General features: G+C 36.7%; 1 protein-coding gene across 18 annotated transcripts in view; it reads right to left on the bottom strand.

Moving 5' to 3' along the window:
* CAMK2D (calcium/calmodulin dependent protein kinase II delta) overlaps window positions 1–17,964 on the bottom strand; it is a 299,891-nt gene that overhangs the window by 15,273 nt on the left and 266,654 nt on the right. For all 18 annotated transcript variants that reach the window (XM_043870845.1, XM_043870839.1, XM_043870837.1 and 15 more), the window contains one exon: window positions 17,624–17,672. In XM_043870845.1, the coding sequence (XP_043726780.1) occupies window positions 17,624–17,672 (49 nt within the window). The remainder of the gene's footprint in view (window positions 1–17,623; window positions 17,673–17,964) is intronic.

Raw genomic sequence — 17,964 nt, 5'->3', positions numbered from 1 at the left:
TAATTCAATATTTTGAAATCATAAACTTAAATGCACCACCTAAATGCCTTTGCACTTTCTCTGGCAAGGTGACTGACAATTACTGGGCCAGAGTTGTAATTAATTATTACACCAATTCAAAAAAATTGGGTGCCCCATGGTTTGTCTTTTTCCATGCTGCCATTAACAAAGATGATGGTTGGGAATAGTTACTATCTTAGGCAAATATACAAATTAGGATCATTCTCATGCTCTTGGTAGTTTTACACCTCTGAACTCAGCTATGTTTGGAGTTTCCTGTGCAATTAACAGCTTGTTTCTTAGTCACTGTTTTTTTTTTATTTCACTAGTTTCATATACCCACTCCAGTGTTTTTGGAGAATCCCAGGGACGGGGGAGCCTGGTGGGCTGCCGTCTATGGGATCACACAGAGTCGGACATGACTGAAGTGACTTAGCAGCATCTGCAGCAGCAGTTTCATATATTATTAACAGTTGGGACAGTAATTTCCATTATTTTGGCTTTTAAAATCAAAGTCAAAGATTCTGGAGTTGATTGGTTTAATAATTTATAATATTTTATTCAAATATAACACCTGGCAATTACCAAATTTCTATTCAAGATTGCTTTCAAGTAGCTCACTTACCCAAAAATCACCTGTTCAATAACATCAATATTTCAGCTTTAATTGCTGAAATATTGCTGGAGGTCCTCAAGATTTAAAAGATAAAATAAATTATTCAAATCATCTATGTACTGTGCTCTATAAAAAACTACTCTTAGTTTCAAAGTATAAATTGTTAATTGGGGAAGAAGTACTATTAGTCCTGTTACATTGCTATGGCATGATAATAAATGATTAATGAATATTTAAAAACAGAAATGTATGGCAGTGAAATCATTTGGTGTAAGTGAAAATATGTTTAGATATTTTTAAAGGTTTGTGACAATATTATTGGGTTACAAAATATGGCTGTGTCATTCCTAAGATAAGTCTAAATCTGAAGATGAAAAAAATTTACTACTTTCTAAAAAAGATTAAAGTATTTGTGAAGTTTTTATAAGGATTTTCATTAAAAATGGCTTACATACACGTTTCAGAGTCTAAAGAAGCTATATGAGATCAAATAGAACGTTTGCTGATGAGAAAATTCAGTGCATCCACATTTAAGTAACTGGGTAACTGTTCTGCCACCCCCAGCTGACCTACAGAAGCTAGAAATAGGACAACATTATGAATACCATTGGGTATTTTAAATATCAAGATGTTTTATTAATAAGATTGGTGTCACACCACTTCCAGTTAAGAGTTGACGACATGGGGAAAAAGATTTTAAGAAACTGGTTCAAAGATTCATGTCAACTGCTTAGACTTAAGATTAAAATTGTAGTCTTTAAGTATCAGGCTTATATACCTGCATAACAAGAGAAATATTAAGCATTTTCTAGAGGTATTTCTTTCTTCCACTGCAGAACTAAATAAGGTGACAGTCAAAACTACTGTGTCAAAAGAAAAAATCAGATTTACAAAAAAGACAATGAGAGGATTTTTAAATATGGGGAAAGTTCTTTTTAGCCTTTTTTAAAAAAAATTCTTTGAGGGGTTGTATTGTCATGAAGGAAATACAGCTTTCCCTAAATCTTGGAACTATAACGATTCCAACTAACCCCTCCAATCAATTTTACATGGTATTAGCCAAAACAGGTCAAAAGTTAAGGTTAACCTGCTAATTCTCTGTCCTTCAGTATGAATATGCAGCAGTGTCAAATACTGAGAAGGGTTAAAATTCTGTGCAGCCATGAGGATAGGTATATTTTTCAATGATTTCTACTGTTGTTGCTTAGCTTATAATTAATTAATCTTCTTTTAAATAACTTATTCTTTTATAAAAAGTATAAAATTAGTTCACACAAACACTGAGTTCAGTGGAAAAGAATTCGCTATATTCTTAGACAAGTTTATTTATAACTACATCTTCCTGAATAATTCAATTGGTAGATTCCTGAGTGCTCCCTTGCATCAAGAATGCAGGAGGAACTTAAGACACAATCCTCTGTGTTACAGAACCATCTTATATCTTTTTTCATTTTTCAAAAGGCAAAAATAAAAACCAACCAAACAAAAAGATCCATCAAAATTAATTGAAGCATGATTATCTTTGGATGTTTTTGAGAAAGAACTAAGCTAGTAAAGAATCCACCTGCAATGCGAGAGACCTGGGTTCTATCCCTGGGTTGGGAAGATCTGGAGGAGGGGATGGCAGCCCACTCCAGTCTTCTTGCCTGGAGAACCCCATGAATGGAGGAGCCTGGGGACTACATCCATGGGGTCGCAGAGAGTCGGACAGGACTGAAGCGACAGCACAGCACAGGCTAATATAGTTACGGTATAAAGTGTGTCACTCTGTGACGTTTACTGAGCCCCATGTGACATTTTTAAAGGTCTGTTCCCTGTATTCCCAGGTTCACACAAGTCCCTAATCATATTTCAGCACTGCTCGCCCCAGCGTTGCCTCAACGAAGTTGAAACTAAGCAGTTTTCTCACTCACCACTGTACAGATTACACAAATACTTTAGGAACAGCACTGTACTTTCTTGTGTAAAATAATCATCTCATTTTGACCCATTCCCCTTGACAAGACTGACAAGATAACTCAGCAGATTTTACTACCACCCAAGAAAACTCAGCACATCTGCTGTCATTGTAATCCTACACTTTCTTGCTGAAAATTTCTCATCTTCAGCAGCTTTCATTGCAAAGTCTATCATTATCCAATTCATGCTTCCCGAAGCAATGAATGGGAATTGTAAGGGCAGATCACGTCTAGTGTGGTGGAAAGAAAAGAGGCCAATTCACAGAACATGTCATAGAACCCAGTCCTACCCATACATTTTTAAAAGACCCAGAGCATCTACAATCAACAGTAAATTAGGGAACTAATGAAAAAAGGTAATGGAACAAATAATATACTTAAACAATTTTTTTCAATTTGGAAAATTATGGGAAAATAACAGACTCAATATGTCAGTTATACTAAAAAACAAGTTTGTCAATTACACTGTAGATCCAAAGGCTAAGGCCCAACGTAGCATATGTGCCTAGATGCCTTAACTGATGCTCTAAAGGTTTTTATAGCCTTCTGAGATGCCACACCATAGACTGAAAAGGCACAGCAGTAGTCAGCCTGGGTAAACTTATAATGGCTTATCACAACTTGCAAGACATACTTAGGTTTGGGAGAAAATAACTTCTCATTTTCACCACACACACACAAACACATACACACACATTCACAAAATGATGTGAGTTCTTGTAATTCTGAAGTCCCCGGGCATTTGACAGAGAGCAGTTATGAGACTCTGAGGACCAACAGTCATGTCCATGGTTAGTTGCTACATTTTTTCAAAACTTAATTTGGGAGGGTAAAAATAGCCTATCAGACCAGAGGCTCGTAAATGAGTCCTCATGCTTAATGGTTTTTTTACTAAAGTGATACCTCACACTGAACTATGTCACCAGTTCAGCTCTGAAGTACAATGCTCAAAATTCAGCTTAGAGAATTCATTTCAAATATGTGGACCCAAAATGTTGCCTGTCATTTCAGTAAAGTACTGTTAAGTAATGTTGCTGCCGTCAAGCCATCAGCCACTGTAGCCACCCCTCATGGTGTACTCTGAGGGGAATTCAGGATGGAAAACACCAGAACACTGACCCTAGATAATGGAGATGCATATCAAAAGGGGAATTTCACCAAGTTCAGACTCCTGCATCTTCCCATACAGAGAAAAGCACTAAAATTATTAACTTGAGATGTCTGGGTTTTTTTATGGTTAGTAGTAATCTCTCGATGTTCCACCACACTTCTCTTACTTTTCCAGCAAAAACTAGCTACCTTTCCTCCTTGCTTACTTCTTGAGAGCAGTTCCTCAGCACTATGAGAGGTTGCCTCCCAGACTATAGTCCTTAGTAAGGTCCTCAAACAAACCATAACTCTCAGCTTTTAGGTTACACATTATTTATCCAGTCAACAAATACTTATTGGAATATCTTGGTCATATTTTATGGGACCAGTAAAATTATTCTTGTTTTAATCAATGTGAGTACAGTAAGAATTACATTTATGAATCACATATCTCTGAACTAACAACATATGACTTTTTATTTATTCTAGGATGTATTATAAATGTAAATGATGGTAAAATGTAATTTATAGTAAATACATATTTGTGAATATGAAACACTGTTTTTTATTTGTTGAATTAAAAGAAGAACATTCATCAAAGACACCATTTAGGTTATTTGATGAATAATTAACAGTCCACACATAGAAACTTGGAAATTCCAGGGGGACAGACCACTGGGAATGCCTATAAAGGTTATCTTTAGCACTTGCATAGACAGATTATATACAACACTTCACAAACCATCAAAGAGGAATTCTTCAATAGTTCACAGCATGCTCATGTTAGAAAAATCAAGTTGTACTAGAATCTTAGACTCTAAAGACCTTAATACTCAGATACAGGGTCTTGAATATTTATCCCAAACAAATGTTTTATTTGTTTTATCCTCCATAACAAAATGCACATTTCATTTTTATTAACTATTCATGTATTTAAACAGCATTAATAAAGACAGTATGGTACTGGCACAAAAACAGAAATATAGACCAATGGACCAGGATATAAAGCTCAGAGATAAATTCAGGCACCTGTAGCCACCTAATCTATGACAAAGGAGGCAAGCACATACAATGGAGAAAAGACATCCTCTTCAATAAGTGGTGCTAGGAAAACTGAACAGCGATATGTAAAAGAATGAAATTAGAACACTCCCTAACACTATAAAGTGAAAGTAAAGTGAAAGAAGTCGTGTCGGACTCTGCGACCCCATAGACTGTAGCCTACTAGGCTCCTCTGTCCATGGGATTTTCCAGGCAAGAATACTGGAGTGGGTTGCTATTTCCTTCTCCAAGAGATCTTCCCGACCCAGAGATTGAACCCCGGTCTCCCGCATTAAAGGCAGACACTTTACCGTCTGAGTCACCAGAGAAGTAAAAAATAAATTCAAAATGTATTAAGGAAGTGAATGTAAGGCCAGACATTATAAAATTCTTAGAGGAAAATATAGGCAGAACACTCTCTGACATAAATCACAGCAGGATCTTTTTTGACCCACCTCCTAGAGTAATGAAAATAAAAATAAAAAGTAACAAACAGGACCTAATAAAACTTAAAAGCTTTTGCAAAGCAAGGGAAACCATAAACAAGATAAAAAGATAAGCCTCAGAATGGGAGATAATATTTGCAAATAAAGCAACTGACGAAGAATTAATCTCTAAAATATACAAATGGGTCATGTAGCTCAATAAAACAAACAAACCCAATCAAAAAATAGAAGATCTAAAGAGACATTTCTCCAAAGACGACCTAAAGATAGCCAACAGACACATGAAAAGATGGTCAATATCACTAATTATTAGAGAAATGCTAATCAAAACTACCATAAAGTATCACCTCACACCCATCAGAATAGCCACCATTAAAGAAATCTACAAACAATAGATGCTAGAGAGGGTATGGGGAAAAGGGAACCCTCTTGCACTGCTGGTATGAATGTAAATTGATACAGTCACAATGGAGAACTGTATGGAGGTTCCTTACAAACTAAAAATAGAATTACCATATGACCCAGCAACCACACTTCTGGGCATATACCCAGAGAAAGCCAAAATCAAAAAGACACACAAAACCCAATGTTCACTGCAGCACTATTTACAATAGTCAGGACATGGGAGCAACCTAAATGTCCATCAGCAGAAGCATGAATAAAGAAGATGTGGTACATATATACAAAGGAATATTACTCAGCCATTGAAAAAGGAGCAAAACTGGGTCATTTGCAGAAATGTACATGGATCTAGAGACAGTCACAGACTGAAGTGAGCCAGAAAAAGAAAAACAAGTATCGTGTATTATAATGCATATATACGGCTAAGGTCCATGGGGTTGCAAGGAGACATCACTGAGGGACTAAGCACGTTGAAATCTAGAAGAATGGTGTAGATGATCTTACCTGCAACACATAAATAGAGACCCAGACACAGAGAACACATGTGTGGACACCAAGGGGGAAGTGAGTGGGATGAACTGGGAGGCCAGGACTGACACATATGCACCACTGACACGATGGATAAAATGGGTAACTAAGGAGAACCCACTGCACAGCTCGGGGAACTACGCAGGGCTTTGTGGCTGCCTACATGGGGAGGAGACCCAACACAAGAGGGGGTGTGTACACATGCTATACAGTAGGAAGATTACAACGTTGGAAAGAAATGACACTCCGTTAAAAATCAACTAAAAATAACATTCCTAAGCTCCAACGTGGTCTTTTTTTTAACTGATAAAGGTTATAGATGAAGAGCTTCTATTTCTTGAAGAGAGATTTAAAAACACAGTCTCATATGCTCACACTGTTTCTACACTGGTCACAAAATCTCTAAAAAAAATTATAGGAGTCTCCTTGAAGTAAGCTATCTTTTCTGTCATTGAAGACTGTTAATCTTTTCAGAGGTAATTCTTTAGCAATATCTTTACTTTTTTTCACTTAACTCTATATAATAATATCTTTGGTTAGAATACTGTAATTCTCAGTAAAGTAGGCTAAGTGGAGAGTAAAAATACTCTGTACTCAAAATAGATATCACCACAGCAAGTTATTTCCCCCAGCTGAAAACATTTTCAAGCTCAAATTGAAAACAAATGACAGTTTGGAGCAGAATTTCTTTCTTTCAAAATCTGAAAACACATAGTGATGATGGGTTTTTGTCGATTTCTCAAACTTGCCCATAAATCTAAAATTCTCTTCTAACATTTGCCGTCTGTGTTTTGCTTCAGATATAGTGTAAATAACCACATGTAGTGATGTTAACAAAGACACCAATAATCCTGTAATGAATTATTTCATGAACCAAAAAATAATAGATCACTACACTTAAGCTGCTAACTTCTGTCATGATGGTTTGCTTCTCTCTGAGGAATCAATGACTTGGGTAATCAGTCTCTAAGAGGGATATTTTATGTTATAGTTCTCGAGAGAGTTTGCTTGAGAAGTAATTTGGCATAGGTAGGCTCCTTTTAAAATGTATTTTACTTTTGTCAAAAACAATCAGTCTACATACTCTTCTTTTATTCTCATCAGGGATAATCAAGACACACTCAGAATAAGCCAATTTTTCAAAACACCTGAAAACATTCAGGGATAAAACACTTTAAATGAGGGAAGATGGAGTCTTTACTTAAAATATCTTCTGTTTAATTAAAAACAAAATATGTCTCTCAAAATTTTTAAGAGTTTAAAACAAAATTAACTTAATATAAAAACCTCATAATTAATTCATTAACTTATTAAGTGCCTACTATATAATGGCACCCCACTCCAGTACCCTTGCCTGGAAACTCCCATGGACAGAGGAGCCTGGAGGGCTACAGTCCATGGGTCGCAAAGAGTCGGACACGACTGAGCAACTTCACTTTCACTTTTCACTTTCATGCATTGGAGAAGGAAATAGCAACCCACTCCAGTGTTCTTGCCTGGAGAATCCCAGGGACGGGGGAGCCTGGTGGGCTGCCGTCTATGGGGTTGCACAGAGTTGGACACGACTGAAGCGACTTAGCAGCAGCAGCAGCATATGGTATCATGGAGGCAAAAAATGGTGAATTAAAATAATCTGTGTAAAATTCATGACAAGTTAATATTGTTACCTTAATAAAAGCTTTTTAAAAATTTTGGCTTTGTTTTAACCCCAAAATGAATTTATTTTCTGTACTAGGACAGCTTCTATGTTTGCTTATATATAGAGACTGGCTGGATTCTATATTGTGGGTCTTAACATTTACAGATGTTTACCCACTTATCAAAATAAATGACTAACAATATAGAAACACTGAAGCTACAATAAAAAACACAGATCCCTTTAGATTGATAGACTCTTAATAGTGAACTTCTGTGCTTATGTCATGTATTCACAGCAAGGAATGGCCAGAAATAATGTAATTAATTTTGTTGACTATCATGGGTCAGGCATTTAATAAATATCTGCTCTAGTCAACATGGCCATGTTTTGATATTATTATCATTGTTAGGTTTGAACCATATTAAATTACCACTTTTGAAGGTAAAAAATGGTTAAGTATTGAGACATCATTATCACCACTGTACACAGTGTGACTCAGAGAGGTTTACACGGGCAGCTGGATTGCTTAGCTGATAAAGGGCTGGGGTGTAATTCAAACCTACTATATTCGACACCAAAGTGCCTGCTCCGTCCAAACAGGAAAGAGGATCCTGTGACTTACTTTTTCAATTTTCATTTTCTGTATTTTTAGTTCCTAAATTATGGGGTAGAGGCAGGGAACATGTAGACAAAAGTCTATGAAAATAAAAAAGTTGGGATGTGATCCTAACTTTTAGAGCATTCTAGTATTTTTAGTGGCTATTAGGACATGGCATAGTTGATTTCCATCATGTTTCCTTCCTTCTTCAATTAAATACTTATTATTCCTATCATTGCCAAACACTGGTCTAGATACTGTGGCTAAAGATATGGACAAAACAGTCAAAAGTCTCTGCTCTACATCCCAATAGGGGAAAAGAGCCAGATAATGATACATTTAGGAAAGGAGGAAAGCAGAGAAGGAGAATGAGAACACTGGATTTGGAGGGTAGCAGTTTAAAATTAGGGTCATCTAGGAAGATCTGAGAGGCTTTAACATTTGATCAGAAACTAAAAAAAGAGAAGAGGCAGCAAGAACATGGAATCTGTATCAGGACATATCAGGCAGGAAATGGCAAGTGCAAAGGCCCTGAGGCAGCAACCTGCTAGCTATGAGTCAGGATAGAGTTCCTGAGACATAATAGGAGATGAAGTCAGATGGTAAAGACAGGTATGATTGGAAGAGGTCCTGATCTCTGAGGGTACTATAATCCATGCTAATTGTATTAGTAGCCACTAGAGAATACAAACCAGAAACAAGACATGATCTGACATACTTTAAAAGCATCTCTTTGACTATTATCTTGTGAACTGACCACAGAAGGTAATACCAAAACAGGCTGACTGGCTAAGAAGTCATGTCAATAATGTAGGCAAACGATGTTGATGCTTTTGTGGACCAGGGTGATGGAAATGGATCTAGTGAGCAGTAGTCAATTAAAGAAAAAAAAAAAGAACAGAGTGTATACTGGTTTGACAAACAGGAAAATCAATAGGAATGACTGACTGCCAAGCCAACAGGAATTGCTGATATGATAGACTGTGTGTAAAAGCAAAACTGAGGAGACCAAAAAATCCCCCAATACCTATAACTAAAACTCTTTTTGTACTAAATATGATGCTACTTTTCATATGATGCACTGGCAAATTTAACAACACTGACCAATGAAAAAACGTTACACTACTAAATATCAAAAGAAATAAAGACAGACTACCTAATTCACTAAGCGTTAAGGACAAACATCTTATTCATGTATCTTGGAAGAAATATTCTTTAACATAGGATAAAATTTGAATGCAAAAACAGCCATTCATTAGGGAAATGCATTAGCAGATATAATTTCATTAAACAATGTACTAGATGACTGATAACTCCTTGAGGGAAAAGGTAAGCCTTCTTTTAGCCTCAGCCTAGTCTGTCATATCCAGTACATAGTAGGTGTTCAATGATCTTTTTAAAAAAAAAAACTGCATGAATCCAAAGTTTTCAAATATTTTGTTAGGAATCACATGTGTTACATGCAACTGAAATTTTCTCTACTTCCTCACATATGACTATTTGTAGCTATGTTCTTATCTTATTTTTCAATGAACATATTACTCCTTGTTTCAGAGTTATCTGGATACAAGCCAAAAACAAAGAAAATATATTATCATGCAGAATCATCTTTATCTTTTCTAGGCCTGCTCATGAGGGCAAGAAGTGTGGCTAGTGCCTTCTTAGTGCACCTTACACTGTATTTGTTGCAATAAATTAAATAATGAAAAAACTATTCCAAAATACAAATAAATAAAAACCATTTACTTCTAGACAGTCTGCTCTTATTCAGCATCTTCATTCAGTAATGCTTTCTCTGCTTCTCCTGTAATATTCTTCATTTAATATATTGGTCTGAAATTGAAGAATTTATAATCTGGTGGAATGGATTAAAAATTCCATAGGACTAAGGTGGACTAAGATTTGTTTCTTTGACCACTTTAGAACTAGTTTATCCTGAAAAAAATCAAAGGAACTATTTTGCGGAAATCCATACTAAAAAAAAAAATGAGGCCATTTCACTGACAAGAAGAATCACTAAAGATATAAATATATACTTTCACATAATTTCTCAGTTCAGTTAAGTTCAGTTCAGTTGCTCAGTCGTGTCCGACTCTTTGAGACCCCATGAATCGCAGCACGCCAGGCCTCCCTGTCCATCACAAACTCCCAGAGTTTACTCAAACACACATCCATCTAGTAATACAAACTCAGCAAAGGATTCTAAAGTGATTATTTTACTAAAGTAATTATTTTATTCTAATAAATAATTTCAGAATTATAAAGCTTATAGTTAAAAATATTTTGATTTAAACTCTGTATAGAAATGCATAAGTCAAATAATAATTTTAGATATTAAGTAATTTTATATAGTACATACTTTAAAAACATGAAATACACCCTCATAATAATTCTTACTGGAACTTAATAAAGTGCTAATTTTACAGTCCATTAGTACTATAATAACTTTGGATATACAGGTTAGTAGATAATTTTTTTCCCATTTTAATAACATTTCCTAAAACTGCAGTGATTTATCCCCGTGAGCCCAGTGATTTAATTCAACTTTAAATTAAATGTCTTTCTATAATTATTCTCAACAGTTTATATTATTAACATATATTACTTTACTATATATTATTTTACAATGTATAACTGAAAATACTTTAAAAATATGGACCTTACTAGTACTGCATTAAAGTGGTATAGGAAAAAAAAAAAGTGCAACTCTGTATTATTGATTTCATCATCTAAATTCTGTAACCTGGGGAAACCAGAGCCACAGAGAAGTTATGCAACTTGTTTAACCCAAGTGGCACAAGAGCTGGCACTAGAAACAGAGTGTAGACTCCAGATTCCACGCTGGCGAATTCTAGCAAAAGCGAGATCTTTGCCGGTGTTTTTATATCAGTTAAAGAAAGTGATTAAGTTATAATCTGAAAAGATAAGAAGCCAGAGGGGAGTAATAAAAATACTTGAGAACTTGTACATGTTAACTTTAGCAGCTTATTTTTATCAGGTAATGGAAAAAATAGATACATAAAAAAGTTTACACTTAATATATGCAGCTGTATTATAATGTAAATTAGATCTTTAAAACTGATCACTAAAATTTTGATTATATAAATTGATTTGATTACCTCCTATTATTAATTCCCATATAAAGTAATATCTATGAATAGTAAATGTTATATTTTTAAACTCTGAATTTTGAAAATAAATTCAAAGGTAAAAATCTGATGGCTGAATCAAGATTTAAAAACTGATGGAAGGGATCTTATAACATATGCTTTCAGAATTTATGAGGATTTCATAAAATCATGCTACATTTTCCCTGTGGAGTTCTCTAAAAGTGCACACAAATATTTACAGACTTGCTAAGTAAAGCCATTTAAAGAAACTTTAAACTGAGAAAAGGTATTAATATAGAATGAGCTTACGCTTTTCTAATGATAAAATTAGTAGCTACATGTTTTTATTGGTTGGTTTCATTTATTTTGATTTGATTTCAGACTTTATTTTAAGCTGGGGTTGGCAAGAGCTTTTGACCCCATACTATTTTGTCAGCAGGGGTAAACAAGCCTGAGGTTATCACTGACAAATTTAAGATTCAAATCTCACAGAAGGCGAAAGAGTAAAGAAAAAAAAAGCAGACTAAGTACAGAGGGTAAAAAAAAAGGAATGTGGAAAAGAAGAAAGAAAGAGAAAATGAAGCAATTTTACATTGGTGATAGAGCGGAATGAATTCTGCATCAGTCCTGTAAGTTACTGATCCTGATATAAAAGATAAACAGGTAGACACACAATTTGCAAAAAGAAATTTTTCTTACCACATCTTTTTAAAAATCAAAGTTTGGATTAGAAACCTAAAAGAAGTTACGGATACACTGTTCTGGGCTTCCCTGATGGCTCAGATGGTGAAGAATCTGCCTGCAATGCAGGAGACCCAGCTTCAATCCCTGGGTCAGGAAGAGCCCCTGGAGAAGGGAATGGCAACCCACTCCAGTATTCTTGCCTGGGAAATCCCATGGAAAGAAGAGCCTGGCGGGCTATAGTCTGTGGGGTTGCAAAGAGTTGGTCACAACTGAGCAACTAACACACACATACCCTGCACTACAGGTCTTCCAAGAAACTTTCAACCCAATGGAATAACATAATTATCCAAAGTCTTTAAACAAAATATCCAGGAGTTGCTTGATTTGCAGATTCTTCTGAATGCATGCAAAGCAAGTATTGAGTTACAGGCTTCATGAGGATGGGAAGGAGACTGGCGCCAAGAGGGCCTCTGCCCCAGGAAAGCCTACACAGAAGCCATGATCTGCACCGAACAGCTGAATCTGAGTATTTAGTCATCACACTGTCTGCTCATGCCCGGATTTACAAAAGACACACACATACAAATCTCAGTAGTCAAGTGATTCTGCGGATTAGCTGATACCATGACATCCAGGTGTCATCACACACCAGGCCCCACTCAAGAGATAAGGCCGCCAGCTCCTGTGCCCTTAAACTGGGCCTGATGCAAACATTCTATGCAGCTTCATTACCCGTGATTCTATGCAGCATCACTTACTTGTCAGCAAAAGGAAAAAGAGGAAAAACAAGCCTGAAGTCTCCACATACCACAGTACATTTCTGCTTGCAGTACAGAGCTCCACTGGCCTACAGCTGTAACAAAGATGAAATGGAGCAAGAGATCCAGGCAGCTGCTGAACGGCGAGCTGGGGTGAGATGCTGGAAGCAGGATGAGTGACAGCATTTACTGGCGCAGAGGAGCTCAATGTCGACAGGCGCCGCACAGCTCCGGCATTTAGGGCAAGAGCAGCAGATGGACCAAACTGATGCATACCTATTAGGAAGAAGCGGCTGGCTCTGAGCAATGGTGCTGTGTGGGCTAGGAAGTGGAGAGGCATTGGCGCACACAGGGACAGGCCCGGGACACCAGGGCGACGGCCACAAACCCAAGGGTAAGTCTTGACACGGACACAGAGCTGAAAGGGCCGCTGTCCCCTGTCACAGGCCTCAGGTACAGCCGCACCCACGGATAGCAGTGCCGTCAGCGCTGCCACTTACTCACGAAAGGTGGCTGATGCCAGCTGTTTGATAGCACTGGAAATTAATTAGCTCATGAGTTCCTAGAGATACATTCAAAATGCAATGACTATTTCAATATTTTTGGACCTAAAAATCATATTTTGAAAACATCATAAATTCTATAATTCTTAAAGTATATAATGGTGCGTTATTATCAGAGTGCTTCTATGGCAATAACTATGCTTCATGAAGATGCTCATTTGTTTTTAAACTATTAATATCTCTCCATTACACTCAGTTTATTGACACAGCATTAGAGATAATAGTTGGTTTTTGAATACAGGGCAAAATTAGGAAGTTGCTCACAAGGTCAACATTAGGAAGTCAAGTTGTTGTGTTGGAGAAAGAAAACACAGGACCAGAAGCTCTCTACAAGCAAGAGCTGTAGAGCAACGCCAAGTTCCCTTAGGATGGCCATGAGCTTGGGAGGAACATGTGGTTATCACTAAATGCCGAAGGTTTTTAAGAAAAGGAAAATAAAGGGACTTTGATATATGAAGTGCCCATATCTTGGGCCTCACTTTTCCAGTTTTCTGTATATTTATTGAACTAAATGTAAGAAATAGCTTAAATTATAGCACAGATTTATGTAAAGCACACAAAAGAGTAATTTGATTAAGTTGCTGAAAGCTCTTGAATAAAACTAGCTCATAGAGGTGGTGCTCAGGCAAATAGCAGGCATTTAATAAATACTCCCTGAGTGAATGAAGAAACTGAGATAGCCTAAATACAGATCAAGAGCAACAGGGATTGAGGCCACTTGAAAGCCAAAGGCCATTTTAAACGGAAACTCACAAGCAGAGTTGAAGGAAAATGGGTCTGTTCCAAATCCTGGCTTTCCAGGTTCCACTAAATGGAAAGGACCATTAATCATCCACCAATTAAAAATAAAGAATCCTATGATAAACCATAATGGAAAAAGCATATTTTAAAAAAGGCTGTGTGAAAAATGACAACTAATGAGAATTTTCAAACATCCTTAGATCCTATCACTCTAAATGCACTTCAGGTAATGTAGTGACCCAGAGAGTTAAAACAAAATAATTAAAAAAAAAAACTACACGCAACTGCTGCTTTCTTCCTCCTCTGACAACTGCTGGTCTTTCTTCTTCCTCCAGAAGAGGCCAGATAATGGTACTCTGTCAGAGGTTCACCTTGTCTCTTCCTTCGAGCAGGTCACCGTGTTGTTAATGTCCCCCATCCCGCTTTCCTTACAGCGTCCCTGCCAGGCTGGTCCTCGGGGATGGGACAAAACGTGATGACACTGGCACAGTGTTCAAAGGATCAGCCACCACCACGGGAAGATGCAAGTCTGGATGCACCTTCGGCAGGACAACCAGCAGGAGGGATGGAGCATGCAGCTGCACAGAGGAGTGTGCGATGGGACTGTGTCTTGCAGAACATGTTAAAAGGCACGGTGCTTCCCCCTGATAACAAGGTTGTATACAGAAAGGATAGAGCTGAAAAGTGTGTGTTTGGAAGACATGCAATTTTGTGGACAGGATGTAGTCTTGTAGTGAGGGTATCGTTTTGCTCAGGGTATATAATTGATCGTCTCTGTGAGTTCTTGGACATTGAATGGGTACCTTTGGGTTCTAACAGAGCTGGGCCGTAAACACATTGCCTACCATGCTATTCAGAGCTATGACAAACTCTGAGGTAAAGAGAAAAAGAGTACAGTCACTCAGATGAATAAATACATTAGGGTCTTCCTGAAAGACAGTGCACTGATAAATGCAGCGATCCCCACACAATCATATCATCACCATAGTAAATATGTTAAAAACATTTGACAGTTTTATGTACCACCTGACTTAAGTAAAAAATGACAGCCTGAGTGATCGTTCAAAGGGTCTTCTAGACTTAACGTTTTCTGACGTCATTCAATATTAAAAAGGTTAACCGCCAAAAGGCTTACTGTATGAGTCTTAGAACACAAATGAATACTAATGTGCTGTATCTACGACTTTGTGGCCACATCCACCCTAGGAAAATGAAGCAGAAACTTACATTTATTCATTGAGTTAAAGGAAATGAACCAAAGCATTTTGGGCTCAGTTATCAGCAGGACATTTCTTTCGATCTCAATACTATGCTTAATTTCTCTAACACTTGGTGTGTGAAGACCCAGCATAACTCTAGAGACAAATACTGTCTCAATATGTGAAATCCCAGAAGAAAGATGAAACCCATATCATTGTGATTTCAAAAGAAGAACTGTTTTCTGAGCAGTACTGACATAATGTCATTTCACCAAGTAAATATACGCTATAAAGTGAGACTGTCAGGGACTCTGCTTATATATTGACATTTTCACAGATTAAAAGCAATCATCCTAAATTAATACGCAGCATAGAGAAGAGTCTATTCAGGTAAGAAAGACCACATATTGTGATCACCTAAGAATAAACATATTCCTTGGAGGATGACTTGCATATAGTAAGGTTTTGGTATTTTAATTTGATTCAGTTATTTAAAGATTCAGTCTCACCAGTGGATAATGTGTAAGTTATTTCTTTCTTTTGATTCTTGCTCAAGAGAATAATGTAAAAGTCATATAAACATTTTGCTTGACTGAAAAAGCTAATGAATCCAAGATACTTATAAAGATGATGCTTCTGAATCACTGGGAAAGCTTATTGGCACATCTGCTTTAAAAAAAAATCTTTTTATCTAATATGACTGGCATGAATGATTTACAAAATTACTTCAGTTCAAATTTTAGCTCAGAGGCAAGAGAGAGATGAATAGACCTACCAAATAAAATCCTTTATACAGCTATCCACCTTTCCATTGTAAAAAATAATGGCTGACTCCCTCTGGAAGAGCTAGGTCAGTGCGCTAGTAACATAGAGAGAGACTACACTTCAATAGTGTCAGCTGTTCTGTCTGACCAAAGAAGAAGTCTGCAGAGGTGACTTGTGGTCTAAAGTCGTTTTAATTTCCCAAACTGCCCATATGTCTCCTTGACCTGAGAGTTTCCAGGTTCTTTATTCTACAACATGAAAACAAACTTTCAAAACTGTATCTTAAAAAAAAACAAAACAAAACAAAACTGTATCTTACCAATGCTACCTAAGAACGAAAGCCTATGGTGATACTTTTGGGGATAGGTAATAATGTTTCCAGATAATATTTAATTATCTGATGAATCATTCCTCTTAATTTGTGTTTTACACTTCTTTTCCTTTAATACTTCTATTTTAAATATCCCTGTTTTTACCATTCTTTTTCTGGAATCACTTTTAGACAGTGGCCTGTAGAAACTGTAGTTACATACAGTAAATTGAAAAAAATGAGTATAAAATTGCAGAAAAATTGCAGTGGAAGAATCTGCCTGACAATGCAGGGAACACAGGGTTGATCCTTGGTCTGGGAAGATCCCACACGCTGTGGGACAACTAAGCCCACGCTCCACAACTACTGAGCACATGTGCCCTAGAGCGCACGCACTGCAATGGGAAACCCACTGCGAGGAACAGCCCGTGCCCCGCAACTAGGCAGCATCCCCTGCGCCACAACGAGAGAAAGCCCAGATGGAGCAGCAGAGACCCAGTGCAGCCAAAAATGAATTTAAAAAGAAAAAACACAATTGCTGCAAGAGTAACTTCTAAAACAACCCTGAGGCCCCAAACAAGAAAATTATAATTGCCAATGTGTGTTTACTATGTGTGTGCAGAGGCACGGAGAAGACGCTAGGAAGGACATAGGCAGTGACTCCTATATGGCGAGAAGAGAGCCTGAGGATGGAGTGAATGGCGAGTAAGCTGAATGGAGATCAAGAATATAGTAGAAAAGTGAAAGAAAATCTAGGTTTATAAGGCTGCCAATTTCTGAAGCCCACTGGAGACCACTGAAAGTTTAGAAAAAATGGTTATTCTCATACTCCATTTTTGAATATGTTATTTTCTAGTCAGGCATAAATCTTGTGTATTACCTTTTAGACTGATATATTTACAATTTGATATTATGATTCCAAACACTCATTACCAGTTTTTAATCACAATATTCTTGAATATACTACATGTTATATATTGTTTCAAGACAGAGAATATGAAGAAAATGGACAAAAATCACGATATATAATTAAAATAATGTACTTATTAAAAGAAAATTACTTTTGTGTTGTAGAATAGGCCTAGTTCCTAAACTTATTAGTTATTTGAAATAAATACTTGTCTTCTGATGTATGTGTAACTGAGTTGGGATTTTCTATTTCTGGTTTAATCATACCTTTCACGTCTTCATCCTCAATTGTTGTATTTGAACTCTCAGTTGACTCCTGTTGAGAAGAAAACACATTTAAAGTTGCAAATCATGAATAGCTTGACTTTTCTTTTTTTAAAAAAATTGGCGAGTGATGTATGTATCATGCAAAATTCTTCAGCAGGCTGTGTGCATATGCTGACATGCAAATGGACAAATCTGTTACGTGGTCTTAACAGAAAAAAAAAGCCAAATGCTGCAAACATTTCAAAAAGGAGTACTCTGGTTGCCTACTTCCTGAAGCATGATAAACTGAGGTGATGTGTAGAAGCAGCCAAAGTATGCAACTTATTTTAAGAGCTGTGTAA

The sequence above is a fragment of the Cervus elaphus genome, chromosome 17, assembly GCF_910594005.1.
Source record: "Cervus elaphus chromosome 17, mCerEla1.1, whole genome shotgun sequence".
Taxonomy (NCBI): Eukaryota; Metazoa; Chordata; class Mammalia; order Artiodactyla; family Cervidae; genus Cervus; species Cervus elaphus.
The sequence above is the reverse complement of the archived record's forward strand: the minus strand, read 5'-3'. Positions and strand labels throughout refer to the sequence as shown.